This window comes from Bos taurus, chromosome 29, assembly GCF_002263795.3.
Source record: "Bos taurus isolate L1 Dominette 01449 registration number 42190680 breed Hereford chromosome 29, ARS-UCD2.0, whole genome shotgun sequence".
NCBI lineage: Eukaryota > Metazoa > Chordata > Mammalia > Artiodactyla > Bovidae > Bos > Bos taurus.
In genome coordinates, this window is record NC_037356.1 from 24751332 (window position 1) to 24764326 (window position 12995).

The following is a 12995-nucleotide window of genomic DNA, read 5'->3' on the forward strand; positions in this document are numbered from 1 at the left end:
AGCCTGGTGTGCTGCAGTCCATGGGTTGCAAAGAGTTGGACATGACTGAGTGACTGAACAATAACAAATGAAACCAACTAGCAAGATACCTAGATTCATTTTGCTAGTCTCTTAGGGCAAAAGCAGAGGGAGAAGGAGTAGGAGGTAGATTTGGAAGGGCAAACAGGGATTAAATAATCAATATTTATTTATTAAATAACTAATATTTATTTATTAAATAACTAATTCTAAGGAGGCAGGAGATGTGAATAAAATGGAGAGTAAACCAGAGGGAAGGAAATGGAAGGCATTTCTGTCTGATGACTATCTTCTCTCTGCAGTTGGAGGGGAAAGTTGGTCATGGAGGAGGGTAAGCAGGCTAGAGAATGTTCTGCTTTTCCTCCGGCAGGTGGCAGCTGCCAGTTAGGCCCTCGTGCAATATAGGTAATACCTAAAGTAAGACTATTTTCCTCCATCCCTTCCCCATGTAAGAGGAATGTCACATTCTCTCATGCCTCCCTCCAACTTCCCTAAACTGATTGAGCAGAACTGCAGAGCAAGCAAAAGTCTTGGGGGTACTTTTCCTTCTCCCTTTCCTGCAATAACCTGTAAACCACCTCAGCCTCAGGCAAGTAAACCTCCAGCAACGTAAGAGTCCCACAAACTACAGAATACTTCCCTCTTAAGTATTGACTCATGGTTCCAACAGCTTCTCTATCTGACAGTTCCCTCCTCTGACCAAAGCAAGACTCCCTATTTGTCAGAAGAAAAATAATTTTTAAAATTAACTTTCACATTATAAAGAACTGGAAGTCTTACCTCTAATCCTCCCATGGACATATAGATTTAAAAAAAAAAAAAAAGACCTCTTTCCCCCAAGGGGCAATCTCTAAATTTCAAAGATGAGTTGAAGAGTTCGAAACGTTTAGCCAAGGATGTTCCCTCTCCTCCCCCTGCCCCCACCTTCTCTAACCAGCTGGCCCTAGATCTACAATGACTCCACTTCCTTCTATACTTGAGAACACAGCTTCTGATTTTTTAACATGAAGAGAGAAAAAAGAAAGGAGAAAGTGAAGCAAGATTCCGGTTTAGGAAAGAGAGTCTCAATCCATTGGCAAAAATCTTTGTCCCTTGTTCTTAAACGTTGGGCTAAGGTTTAATATTAAGACAACAAGCTCCCCAGAGGGAGAGAGAGCTTGAAAGATTGGTGCAAACCAGGCAGCATCTATTTCTCACAGCCACTCCACATAAACAAGACCCGTCTTCTCAGAGTCCTCTCTTCTCCAAGTGCGTGTGGTGGAGGGCAATCCCGTTCACTTTTCTGGGATCTGCCACCCAACCAACTAAACCTCCAACTCCCTCGGGGCCACCTCCACCCATCCCACCCCACCCCACCCCCAACACAAACCCAGCCTCCCCAAGAGGCACCTGCTCCCCAGCCGTGAGTCCTTGGGCCTGGAAGGAAAAACAGAATACATTTCATATTCTCTCTCTTCTCTGTCCCACCCCTGACAAAAGTGGCCCTTTCAGGTCCAGAGAAAGATCCTGTATGATTTTCCACCCAGTGTGCCTGTCAGCCAACTTCAGCCTCTTTATCCAGAAAGATTCTGGGACAGGAAGTCAATAGTTCAGCTTGAGATAAGGAGAAAGAGGTGGGGGGGTGGGGACGCTAGGGTGGGGGCTGTGAGGAAATGGTTCATGGAGAGGGGGGGCGCAAGGAGTAATTAGGCTGACATATGCACCGCCCAGGACCCAGGAGCCAAGCCAGGGAGGGTCACTTCCTGATTTACCCCTGGCGTTGGGGCACACCTCTTTGCCAGGGTAGAAGAGAAGTGTGCACTGGGAGCCACTAGGGTGAGATCGTGGGTGGGGTGCAAGGGCCCATTAGCCTAAGGGCTCTTAGAGGATCTCCAGATCAGAGACCTGAGGAGCAGAAGCCAAGTCGATCTGCCCTGAAGCCTCTAGCTCCCTCCACGATTCTTCCCTCCCCTCAGGCCTTGCCCCTGGTGCCCGGAAATGCAGTCTATGCAGTCTCCCGGGTCCTCCCTGCAGAGCTGAGGCCTGCAGTGGGGTGACAAAGAGCAGAGTTTTTAAACCTTAGAAGATCAGACATGAAAGGGACCTTAGAAAGCTTTCTAAGGCAATCACTGGTTTCCCACACAGGGACACCTAGGCGCAGGAGACAAGGACTTTCCCCCAAGACACACAGTAAAGTGAAACGGATCCAAATGTAAGTTAAAAGGATATTTAACCCCGCTGTCTTCTGAGAGCCAGTTAACCAAGGAAAGGCAAAAGCAATTTACTTTTAATGGGGGTGGGGGGAGGAGACATCAGCTTTGAAAAGAAGCATTATAAAATTAATTTCCAAGACAAGGAGGTTGGAGTAATGGAGAGAAAAAACACTCAAGGCTCAGCTCACCAAAATTTCATTTTCATTATCTTGAATGGGCACAGATCGCCTCTGTCAACATTTCATGGTGCTACTATCGCTTGGCTGCAGGGCCCAAGTAGAGAGTTAAACTCCCGCCAAGCCGGGCCTGAGCACAGCTCTGTTTTAAAGAGATCCCCTTTCTTAGGGTTTGGAAAAAAAAAAAGAAAACACACACACACAAAAAAAAAACCCACAAAAAAACACAACACACAGTTAACCACCTGTCAGGGCTGAGGATACAATGAGGCTCTTGGAAAAAGAGCTTTTCATGCATGCGTAATATATTTGTTCAGCTATTCACTTAATGAAGCTGATAAATGTGATGCAAGACAATAGTCAAGTTAATCTATTTAGTAAAATGTTTTTGAGACTTTCAGGCTACGTTAAGGAGGGGAGCATTCAGCGACATTTTCATTTAAATGCGCTCATCTCCCCTCTTAGGCTGCACAAGGGGGTTCAGGCAATCTAAGTGAATATAATTTCTTATAAATGTGTCTTTAATGGGTTTAATTCACCCTTGCCAGCTGTTTTGGGGGCTATTTTGTAAGAGCAAAACAAACCTTTCGGGCTTGGAAAGCTAGTTAAAATTAGTTTCGGTCAGCAAGGCCAAGCTATATTTCCTGCAAACCATCTGCTTGATTGGCACAATAGAAGGATTTTCAAGGAAAACGGGGGAGAGTGTGTGTGAAAGGAATGAAGGGTGGGGGGAGACGCTAGAAAGGGCTGGGGCAGCCGGTAGCTCCTTGTGGCCTATTCTGAAGGTGAACCCCTTAGAGGTGTCTTAATAGAGCGACTCGCCTAAAGAGCTGGGGCGGCAGGAGAGCTCTTTCAGCCCGAGCCTCGCTGCTCTCCTCCTTTGCCTCGCCCGTCAGCTCCTCCTTTTGCCCCGGGGCTCTAGAAGCCAGGAGGCGGGTGCTGATTCCGATGCCGCCGCAGCCCGCCAGCCCGCCAACTTGCAAAGCGCTCTTGGTTGGTAGCTCCCGTTGGGAGCTCCACGGCTTTGAACTCTGGCAAAAAGTGTGAACTTGGGGTCCCAGTCTTCCCAAAGCCACGTTCGTTATCTTTTAGGAGGGCAAGGAATCTGAAGTCACTCTTTACTTTGCAGACCCTTCACCTCCCCACGGGTGGCCTGTGCCTACCCGGGCTGGCGCTCGCGGTGAGACCCACTTTGGAGAGGGCGCGCAGCGGCCAGAGAGCTCCGAGCGTGGGGTAGGGACCGCCCTCTCTCCATGGCCCCCGGGAGTAGGGGTGGGGTGGAAACCCCAGACGGGTTCCAGGAGTCCTTTCTGCCTGCCCAGGGAGGCTCGGACAGCTTTGGCCGGGAGGCCCCGGGAGCCCCGGCTCCCTCTGCCGAGGCCTCCCCAGGCGAGCGGTGTGTCCGCGGCACAGACGAGGGCCTTCACCCCAATCCGAGCCTCCGATTCTCTCTTTTCCCCAGAAAGAGAAACAGACAGAAAACCCCGTTCTGGGAGAGAGGATGCAAATGACTTCTCTGAAATAAACTCGAAGATAACGACATTACAATGAATGGCAGGACGCACAAAACCCCGTGGGCCCAGGTCAAACGGCATTAGTCACAGGTCTTAGACGCAGCGCCACGCCGCACCGCGCAGCCCCCTAGGCTATGGCGGAGTTTGAAAAGACGCGTTCAAGGAGATCACTTCAAGTAAGATCCTTTCGTCTGATTTCTTGCTTCCTTGGGATTTACTTTGCCTTTTCACGGGCGCCAGCCCTCACCCCGCCCTCACTTTTCCTCTTTGGCGCCTTAGGGATGCTTTAGGAAGCTATGGAGATGGAGCCCGAGAACACGTGGATCGCAGCAAGGGGTTGACCCACCTTCCAAAAAGTGTCAGGCCCCCCTTTTTAAAAGAAGAAACGTTAGTAGTAGTCAGTCTAGTGGGAGGCAGAATGGTCAGTGTGTGTGTGTGTGTGTGTGTGTGTGTGTGTGTGTGTGTGTGTAAGGGTGGGGATCAAGGAGCGGCTCTACGGGCACGATACTAATTGTAAAAACTACACCAGGGAAATATTAATACCCCAGATGGAGAAGAAGTTTAGAGAAGGGGGGAGGTTAGGAAGGCCCTAGACTGGCTTTGAGTCCTTTCTTCCCTCAGAACAAAATCCTGCAAAAGTAGACTGTCTAGACTGTCTCCAGTAGGCTGCAGTCAGAAGCTCTAGCTCTGAGCCCTCTTACTTGATGAGAAACCCAACACGGGGGTATGGAAGGAAGAAGGGAAGGAACACAGGAGAAGAGGAGGAAAGGACTAGAATGAAGAAGAGGAGAAAAAGAAGAGAGGTGGGAGGGAACGCACAAACCAGAGCTGTTCTTTCTGCTTCCAGAAAGCAGTTGGTAGGAGGGATGATATGGAATGAAAACTTTGTGACAATGTGAGAGCACAGATGTTCAAATACTTTAAACCCTTTTCTCCCCTATTTATGGCAAAATTTCTAAAAGAGGAACATTTGAAGTTTTTCAAATATGTCTCTCTTTCAATTCCAGGGGATTCCAGTTAACTTCAGCAATGCATTTTCCCTATTTAAGTAGCCATTTATTTAAAAGATGCTGTTTCCTGAGTGGTTTTCCACCTCCTGCTCCCCAGAATGCCTCCATAAACAGCCTTGGGCTCAGAAACTCCATACTTGTGTCCTCTTGGAGCATTAATTCGGCTCCAAGCCCAACTCTAAATAACTTTTTAATTTGAATCAAGGGAGAGCTTTAGCGGGCTCTATTTCTGGTTTAATGTGATATAAATCACAGATGCACTTTTATTGAATGGTTAAAGCAGCGACATGGAGATCATTAACACAAAACGCCCTGAACAAAACCATCGAGAGAAATAAAGCTGGTTAATAAGATTTTTGAGAAAGCTTTGTGTTAAAAAGCAAAAAGGAAAACCAGCTGAAGGTGACAGTTAGTTCATGGTTAATAGGATCAGGGCGGCCTGGCGGGGCTGCACACTTCTCTTTGGGGAGGTTCAGCCACACTAAAGAAATGAATGGGACATTTAACACATCTGTTATCTAGCCGAGGAACGGAATTGAGACTCAGCACCACCCCAGCCCCAACCCAGAGGAAAGCCAAGTGCGGTCTACAGGAAGATTCTGATTTGAGGTACCAAATGAAGTAAGAATCGTCTTTCCTCGTGTGGACCAACATTTTTGGGGACCTCACCCTTCGCTCTGTTTTCACTCATTTGTACATTGCCGTTGTTAAGAAGCAGCAAAACTATGCCCTGGGAAGTGCTGGCAATGGGTAGGACCCTCTCAGGACAAATTCCAAACTTCTGCTGCTGTGGTTTTAAAAGTCCATGCTGTGAGTTTCAAACGAAACTGCCAAGGGCTCCTAGAGGTTGGGAAAGAGCCAGCGGAGCACCCAGAGCCTTCAGGTCTCCTTGCACAAGGCAGCTTCCAGCAGAGGTAAGCCCTGGGAAATGGAACCCTGCCACCTTGCCCCTTTTCGAGGCTCCCCTCTGATCCTCCTCTGGGTTAGCTGTGGTTCATTCCTCTGTGCCACTTCTAAAGACAGGATACTGAAAATTGTTTTCTAAGTTGCAGGGGTTTGCAGGAGAATCATATTACTGTTCAGGTATCACCAACTCTCTCAATTAGTTTCCCAACATGAAATAAACCAAGAACTCCCTCTTCCGACCCCCGAGGGATGCCCTTCAATAGCTCCAAAGCATCGATTTCAAGTTTCCCTAGTATTTTAGAACAGCACTCCTCTACTCCACGTTTATTTAACCCACCCCTCACAGCTGCTTTATGCCTCAGCTGGGGTAATGTATAGGGAGGGCAGAGACCGGAGAAGGAGTATATTTTTATGTTCATTGACTTGAAATTTTTCATTGCCCTCTGCACAAGGGGGGAGGATTATTTTACTGATTGCCTGGAGATGAGTTTCTATGAATATTTATTGATTTATTTTACTGGCTCAGCAGGGGAGCTGCAAATAAATTTAGTGTGTTCTCTAAATAATTCCTTTTCTATAAGGCAAGATGTCATCTGAAACTTCTAAATAGGCATTTAATTAGCCCGGGTGTTGCTCCAGAACAAAAACTCCTGGCGAGAGCTTCGGGGGCGCACTGTATTGCAAAGAGGCGGTCGATACGCAGAATTGATGCGCGCCAGCCTTTGTTGCCGGCCCATTGTGCGGGCCATGCTTATGAAGACTAATCCAATCATAAATTGCACCCCTGCGCCAATCAGATCGCCCAGAGCCTCCGGCGAATGAAGCTCGAGTGGAGAACTTTGTTGAACTTCATTGTCAGAGCTGTCACTTTTCAAAGCGCTTTAACGGGCAGGCCACTATAAAACCATCACCTCGACGGGAGGACTACGGAGGACTCGCAGACGCCCAAGTAGGATCCTTCCTTAAAGACGTTTGCTAAGCCCAAGAGAGAGGGCATCACGGGGGTGGGAGGGGTGGGAAGTCAGGCATTTACCTCCTGGCCATTTGAAGAAGTTTTTCGGCCCGCCCTGCGCCTAAAATGATGTTCCCTGGCCTCCTCGCGCCCCCCGCCGGGTACCCCAGCCTCTTGCGCCCCACGCCCACCTTAACGCTGCCCCAGTCCCTGCAGTCGGCATTTTCCGGTCACTCGAGCTTCCTGGTGGAGGATCTGATCCGCATCAGCCGACCCCCCGCCTACCTGCCCCGAGGCAGCGTGCCCACCCCCAGTATGTCGCCCCCTAGGCCGGGGGCCCCTGCGGCTCTCACAGACACCGGAGCCTCGGACCTGGGCTCCCCGGGCCCGGGCAGCCGGCGGGGCGGCTCACCGCAGACCGCCGTCTCCCCTGCCAGCGAGCCCACGTTTCTGAAGTTTGGAGTGAACGCCATCCTTTCCTCGGCTCCCAGAACCGGTAAGTGAAAGCAAAACGCTGAGGGCTGTTCTGTTCTGGCCTCAGTTTCCCTTATGCAGCGGGTACCCACGCACACAGCAGCGCACACACTTAACACAAGATCCCCGAGGACCCAGGTCAAGCAATGTGACACGTAGGTCCAGACGATTCCCAGAAAGGAAAGCCGCCAGGTTCGCCCCACCCTCAGAATGAATGTGAACACCTGCAGTTTGAGCGCGCACAGTACCTGGTGCAGGGAAATCGAGCGCACGCCCCTGGGCCTCTGCCTTTCTGCCCTCCAGCTTCTGGAAGCCCGTTTCTTAAACCCAAGACAACATATTTACTAGCTTAACAAGTATTGTGGGTCTGCAATTCTTTTCTCCCCCGCTCCAATTCTACCCATCTTGTTTGCGCCTAGGATGATATTGGGGGGAGGTGGGTAAGTGACTGTGAGGACTATGGGGAGAGTTCCACAGATGAGACAGTGTTAGGGAAACATTTATTTTACTCTTTCATTGAGGAAGAAGCCTTTGAAACCAGCCTAAGATGTAATCATGTCATGTGTTCACTGTCCTGTACAATAATCAGGTGACCTAATCAAATTCCCTGTCTTCCTCCTTCTGTTCCTCCTTCCCTCACTCCCAGAAACGTCTCCCACCTTGCTCCAGAGTGTCCCTCCCAAGACCTTTGCCTTTCCCTACTTTGAAGGCTCTTTCCAGCCTTTCATCAGATCTTCTTATTTCCCAGGTAAGTCTCGTCCCCCTTCCTTTCAGGAGGCTGGAGTCACCCCAGCCCCACCCCATCGCTCCCTGCCCCGAAGCCATATTTCTCCGTCCACCCCACGGGGTTACGCTCTGGTTCAGAGGTTGCGAGACGTACAACATTCACGAATCCGTCGCGCCAATTTGATGCCCTATTTAGCACAAGCAGTGACTGCTTGACACTTTGCACCAATTCCCTGCTCTACAAATTAGCAGGAATTGTCATGGTCCCAATTTGAGGCGGTTCCCTTCCCGGCGCGGAACTGTTGGCATCCCTTCACGCCGCCGTTTTCCCACAGAGTCAGTGCACTTGGCCACGATTCCCCACAAAGGTTTCAGCACCATGACCAATTGGTCAGCTCCTCCGGGCAGCCACACACAGACCAGCCCTCGCCCCTCCGAGCCGAGGAGAGACACCTACCAGCCGGGGCTAATTTCTCTTTAAAACTCATTCAGGGCTTCGGGCTTTTCACAAGACCACATGGGGTGCCCTCTTGTGTGGGATGCCTGGGGTCGCCCGGGGGAGGGGGACTAGATCCTCCCACACCCCCAACCCTCTATTTCCAGCCCGACTTCCCAAATCATACCCTCCCCCCACCGCCAAACCGTTTTAAAGACCGTAGAACTCGTAAAATTGGAAGTCGGAGGGAGGTCCATAATTGGGTCCCAGTTTAAAGGAGAAACACCTTAAGCAGGTTCCACGAAGTTTTCATCCTGCAATCCCAGTGATGACTCAAAACTCTACAGCTGGTCAAGACTGAGGAGACGGGAACTCTTATAAAGGGAAGGGAGACTGGGTATGGTCGGGGGTGGGGGGCGGTGAGTAAAACCTCGACAGCACTTCCCAATATCAGCGAAAGAAACACGCAATTGATTTTTGAAAGGGGGAGAGAGAATTCACCAACCGTCCCCCCTCCCACCATTCATGCTGTTGCTGCTAATGGAATTTGCTCCCTTTCTCCCCCAGCTCAATGCTCTAACAAAAACAACCCGAGCTTTATAAATAGCTTTTCATGTCCATTTAATGAAAATGATTCGGGGAAGAGAAGCCTCTGCCATCAGTATTCTCCCAATGGTCTTGGCCTGCAGTTGTGTTTAGTTTGAAAGTGTAAATCTCTTTTGTCCCAGTAATATATGGCTTTCGCTGCTTGTCCTCAGTCTTTTTCTGTTAGTTCATTACTACACAATTACCATTCACGCTTCATTAGAGTCTCTGTTTCTTTTGGGGTTTTTTTTTTTTTTTTCCTCCCTTAAAGCGAAACTCTGCCCCACCCCCCTACCCCCTCCTTTTATCATGCCAATACCCATTGGGAAGCAGTCAATGTGCTAATTAGCTGCCACTTTTCATGTATTCGGGCCGAATTCTTTACGTTTTGCGGATGAGGGGAGGAAAGATTAATATAAAAAAGATGAATACTGATTGGATTTTTCCAAAAATAAAAAAATCCAAAGCGGATTTTCTCCTAACAAATCAGTAAAGCACCTCATTTTCATCCAAAGAATGCAAAAGCCACCAATGTGCTAAAAGCTTAGGGGGGAAACCCAAGGGGCCTCGGCTGGCTATTTTTACTTTTGTAACTTATTTTTTTTTTCTCCTGCTATATTAGCTGATGCACGCAGGTTTGGTTTCCCTGAGACCGTTGAATGGAAAAACGAAACAGGCTATTGTGGGGGTTGTTTTCTGTGTTTCCGTGGTTTTACCTAATCCGGGTTTGCACGGTTGAAAGGGAAAGTTATTTGGGCGGAAAGCGCCTTTCACTCTCGCAGGTTTGTAGGTTCGTAGCCTATTCTCCAGGGGGAGAAAAAGGAGAGCTTTAAAGAGACGAAGGATCAGAAAGGAAAACCAAAGGAAGCCGCAAAGGAGGGGCGGACGGGGCAGGACACCGCCCACTCACTCACCTAGCACTCCTGGCCTCCGCAGCGTCCTCCAGCGTCGTGCCCATCCCGGGGACCTTCTCCTGGCCACTGGCCGCCCGCGGCAAGCCTCGCAGGGGCATGCTGCGTCGAGCCGTGTTCTCCGACGTGCAGCGCAAGGCGCTGGAGAAGATGTTCCAGAAGCAGAAGTACATCAGCAAGCCGGACCGCAAGAAGCTGGCGGCCAAGTTGGGCTTGAAAGACTCACAGGTGAGGGCGGTCTCCCCGTAGCCCCTCCCGCCAGGCATGGTCCAAATGGGAGGGTTCTAGGAAACCGTTTAGGTCCCAGTGTACAGATGCGGTCAGGACTAGAGAGGATGAAAGGGGCGAGAGCCGGCTTCGCGGAGGCTCCTCGCGATAGATAGCCACTCTCCCTGCCCCGTCTCTCCCAGGCTCAGCAGCGACCCCACCCCCGCCCACCTCGGCCAGGTACCCTAAGACCCGGCGAGAGATGCGTGAAGTGGGTGGCGGGGATGAGATTGGGGGCTGAATGGAAAGTGCCACGTGGCGTCCCAACTCACTTTAAGGGGTGGGGAGCTGGCAAAGACGGTGGCGGGGGCTCCGCGCTAACCTCCCCTCTCCCCTGCTCTCACCCCTTTGGCCCCAGGTGAAAATCTGGTTTCAGAACCGACGCATGAAGTGGCGGAACTCCAAGGAACGCGAGCTCCTGTCTAGCGGGGGCTGCCGCGAGCAGACCCTTCCCACCAAACTCAACCCGCACCCGGACCTCAGCGACGTGGGCCAGAAGGGTCCCGGGGACGATGACGACGAGGAGGACGAGGGCCCGGGCAGCCCCCGCCCCCGCCTGGTCTATCACGCGGCCCCCGCCGACCCTCGGCACCTGCGGGACCCGCGGCTGGAAGCGCCGCTGCCCACCTCGCCCGCGCGCTCAGGCAGCCCGGACAAAGCTTCGGACTTCTCCGACTCCGAGGACGACGAGGAGGGCGAGGAGGAGATCACGGTGTCTTAGAAGCCCCCGCGCCCCCCGGGGTACTGATTACGAGTGCTTTGAAACTGAAGAGGTGGGATTCGGTGCGAGTTCACTCGGCCCGCTGCTGCTCGCTGCTGCAGAAGTCACCTTGTCCGAGGGCACCCTGGCCCCTTCCGTTGCCCCAAACGACATTTCTTTCCCCTACACCCCTCCCTCAACAGCCCTCTCCGCACAAGTTAAATTTAGGTCTTGGTCCCAGCCTTAACTCTTCCACAAGGGGTCCTGTCTATCGTGTTTTATTGCAAGCTATCTTAAACACAGTAGGGGTGTTCACTCCTACAGCCTGGCTTAAGCTGTGTGCCAGGCGCTACTGGCTGCAGCAGCAACAACCTTGTAAGAAAGCCTGTATGAAGTAGGAAACCGAGACAGGATATCTCACAATATCAAGCCTATAACTTCAAGACCCCTGACTTCCCAGACCCCTCTACATCCCCATCTTAGGTAGCAACCACATCCTAGCCAACTCCAAACTCTGGTGACCCAGTCTTCTATAGCAATGGCCTTAGAAAGCTCAAGAACTAAAAAAAAAAAAAAAAAAAAAACCCACAAACCTGTGCCTTCTGGTCTAAGGTACTGCATAAACACTAAATCTTTTCCGTGTGTCCTATTCCCAGTGCTCTCTGGGCAAAGAAGTGAGATCTCTAAATGGGAGGAAGAGTCAAGCTGTATTTCTGTCCGTGTGTTTTAAAGTATTTTCTTTACTATTTCAGCATCTATGGTATATGAACCAAGCATTCTCCCTTATGCCCTTTTATCATGACTAGGGATGTTCCACTGAGCATTGGGCCTGAGGTGAACAGATAGAGACCCACAAGCCTCTTTGATTTTTTTTTCATGGAACTTTGCTGTCTTTGCACAGCTTTTATGAACTGTACACTATTTTGTACACGTGTATGGATATTTTATACCAAGGTTATTATGAATGATATAAAGAACTGACTAGATTTCTTCTTTCCTTTTTACAATGCTTTTTAAACTTTAAAAAGGTAGCTGTTTAATTGCATAACTTATGAAGAAATTACTTATTTTGTATTTTTACTGTGTACAAATTTTTATATATGTATATATGTATTAAATGAAAAATGCCAAATAAAAAGTAGAATGGACACAATGATCAAGCAATATCCCTAACTCACAGATTGTTAAAGCTATTCCAGTCTGAGGAATGGAGCTATTCTGGTCCAAGGGCCACTGGAATTTATAGAAGGTATACTCATATTCCAGAGGGACAGGCACATGTCTAAAGCACCCAATTAGTTAGAGGTCAAGCTAGGACTAGAAGCCATTTTTGACTCCCAGGCCAGTGCCTTTTCTGCTTCCCTGAACCATTGTTGTTGTGTTAGTTAGTCAGTTAACAACTCTTTGCCACCCCATGGACTATAGCCCACCAGGCTCCTCTATCCATGGGATTTTCCAGGCAAGAATACTGGAGTAGGTAGCCATTTCCTTCTCCAGGGGATCTTCCTGACCCAGGGATCGAATCTGAGTCTCCTGCATTGCATGCAGATTCTTTACCATCTGACTCACCAGGGAAGCCCTACCATAAAATAGCCAAATTCACTATGGTTACAAGTAAAATAGCTCCAGTGAAGTGACACCAACAAATTGAGTCTGGAGTCATCCTTCTCCCCTACTCTGGGGACTGAACTGATAGACTAAAATAAATCAATGAAAGTCACTTTAAATGGTTCAAGTTTGCAATGGTTTTTCTTTCCCTCCTTGAAGGCATATTTTCCTAGTCCCCAGGAAAGCTCGAAGCTGGTTTTGATTTTTGTGTAGGAACTGATTTTATTAGCAATATCATCTACAGGCAGTACTAGGGAACCTGATACAGGTTCTGGGACTCCCCACTGAAACTAAGTTCTTTCAAGATGGACTGTCAGCAACAATGATTTATTTAACCAGCAACCAGTGAATAGGATCAGTTAGAACTCTGGCAAAGGCTCTGTGCCCTTGGAGAGACTGATCTCTGCCATATGGGTCACAGACACACAGTTGGTTATTATGCTAACATATACTCTGACAAAAGTGAAGTGTCACAGCTGAAACTCCAATACTTTGGCCACCTCATGTGAAGAACTGACTC

At 49.5% G+C, this 12995-nt stretch overlaps 1 protein-coding gene and 1 pseudogene across 1 annotated transcript; one reads left to right on the forward strand and one right to left on the reverse strand.

The window, feature by feature from the left end:
* LOC101906617 (uncharacterized) overlaps positions 1-3981 on the reverse strand; it is a 56299-nt pseudogene extending 52318 nt beyond the window's left edge.
* A 2625-nt stretch (positions 3982-6606) lies between these two features.
* Positions 6607-11451, forward strand: DBX1 (developing brain homeobox 1). Its single transcript, NM_001098998.1, has 4 exons — positions 6607-7264; positions 7889-7990; positions 9926-10128; positions 10526-11451. Exons 1-4 carry the CDS (start codon positions 6895-6897, stop codon positions 10886-10888), a joined length of 1038 nt encoding a protein of 345 aa, NP_001092468.1. The 5' UTR covers positions 6607-6894; the 3' UTR covers positions 10889-11451.
* Positions 11452-12995: the final 1544 nt, after the last annotated feature.

Excerpts from the sequence above, each read along its gene's own strand:
- DBX1 (NM_001098998.1), top strand. The coding sequence starts at position 6,895 with ATGATGTTCCCTGGCCTCCTCGCGCCCCCCGCCGGGTACCCCAGCCTC. Across the intron at positions 7,265-7,888 it reads TTCCTCGGCTCCCAGAACCG|AAACGTCTCCCACCTTGCTC; the intron begins GTAAGTGAAAGC and ends CCTCACTCCCAG. Across the intron at positions 7,991-9,925 it reads CAGATCTTCTTATTTCCCAG|CGTCCTCCAGCGTCGTGCCC; the intron begins GTAAGTCTCGTC and ends TGGCCTCCGCAG.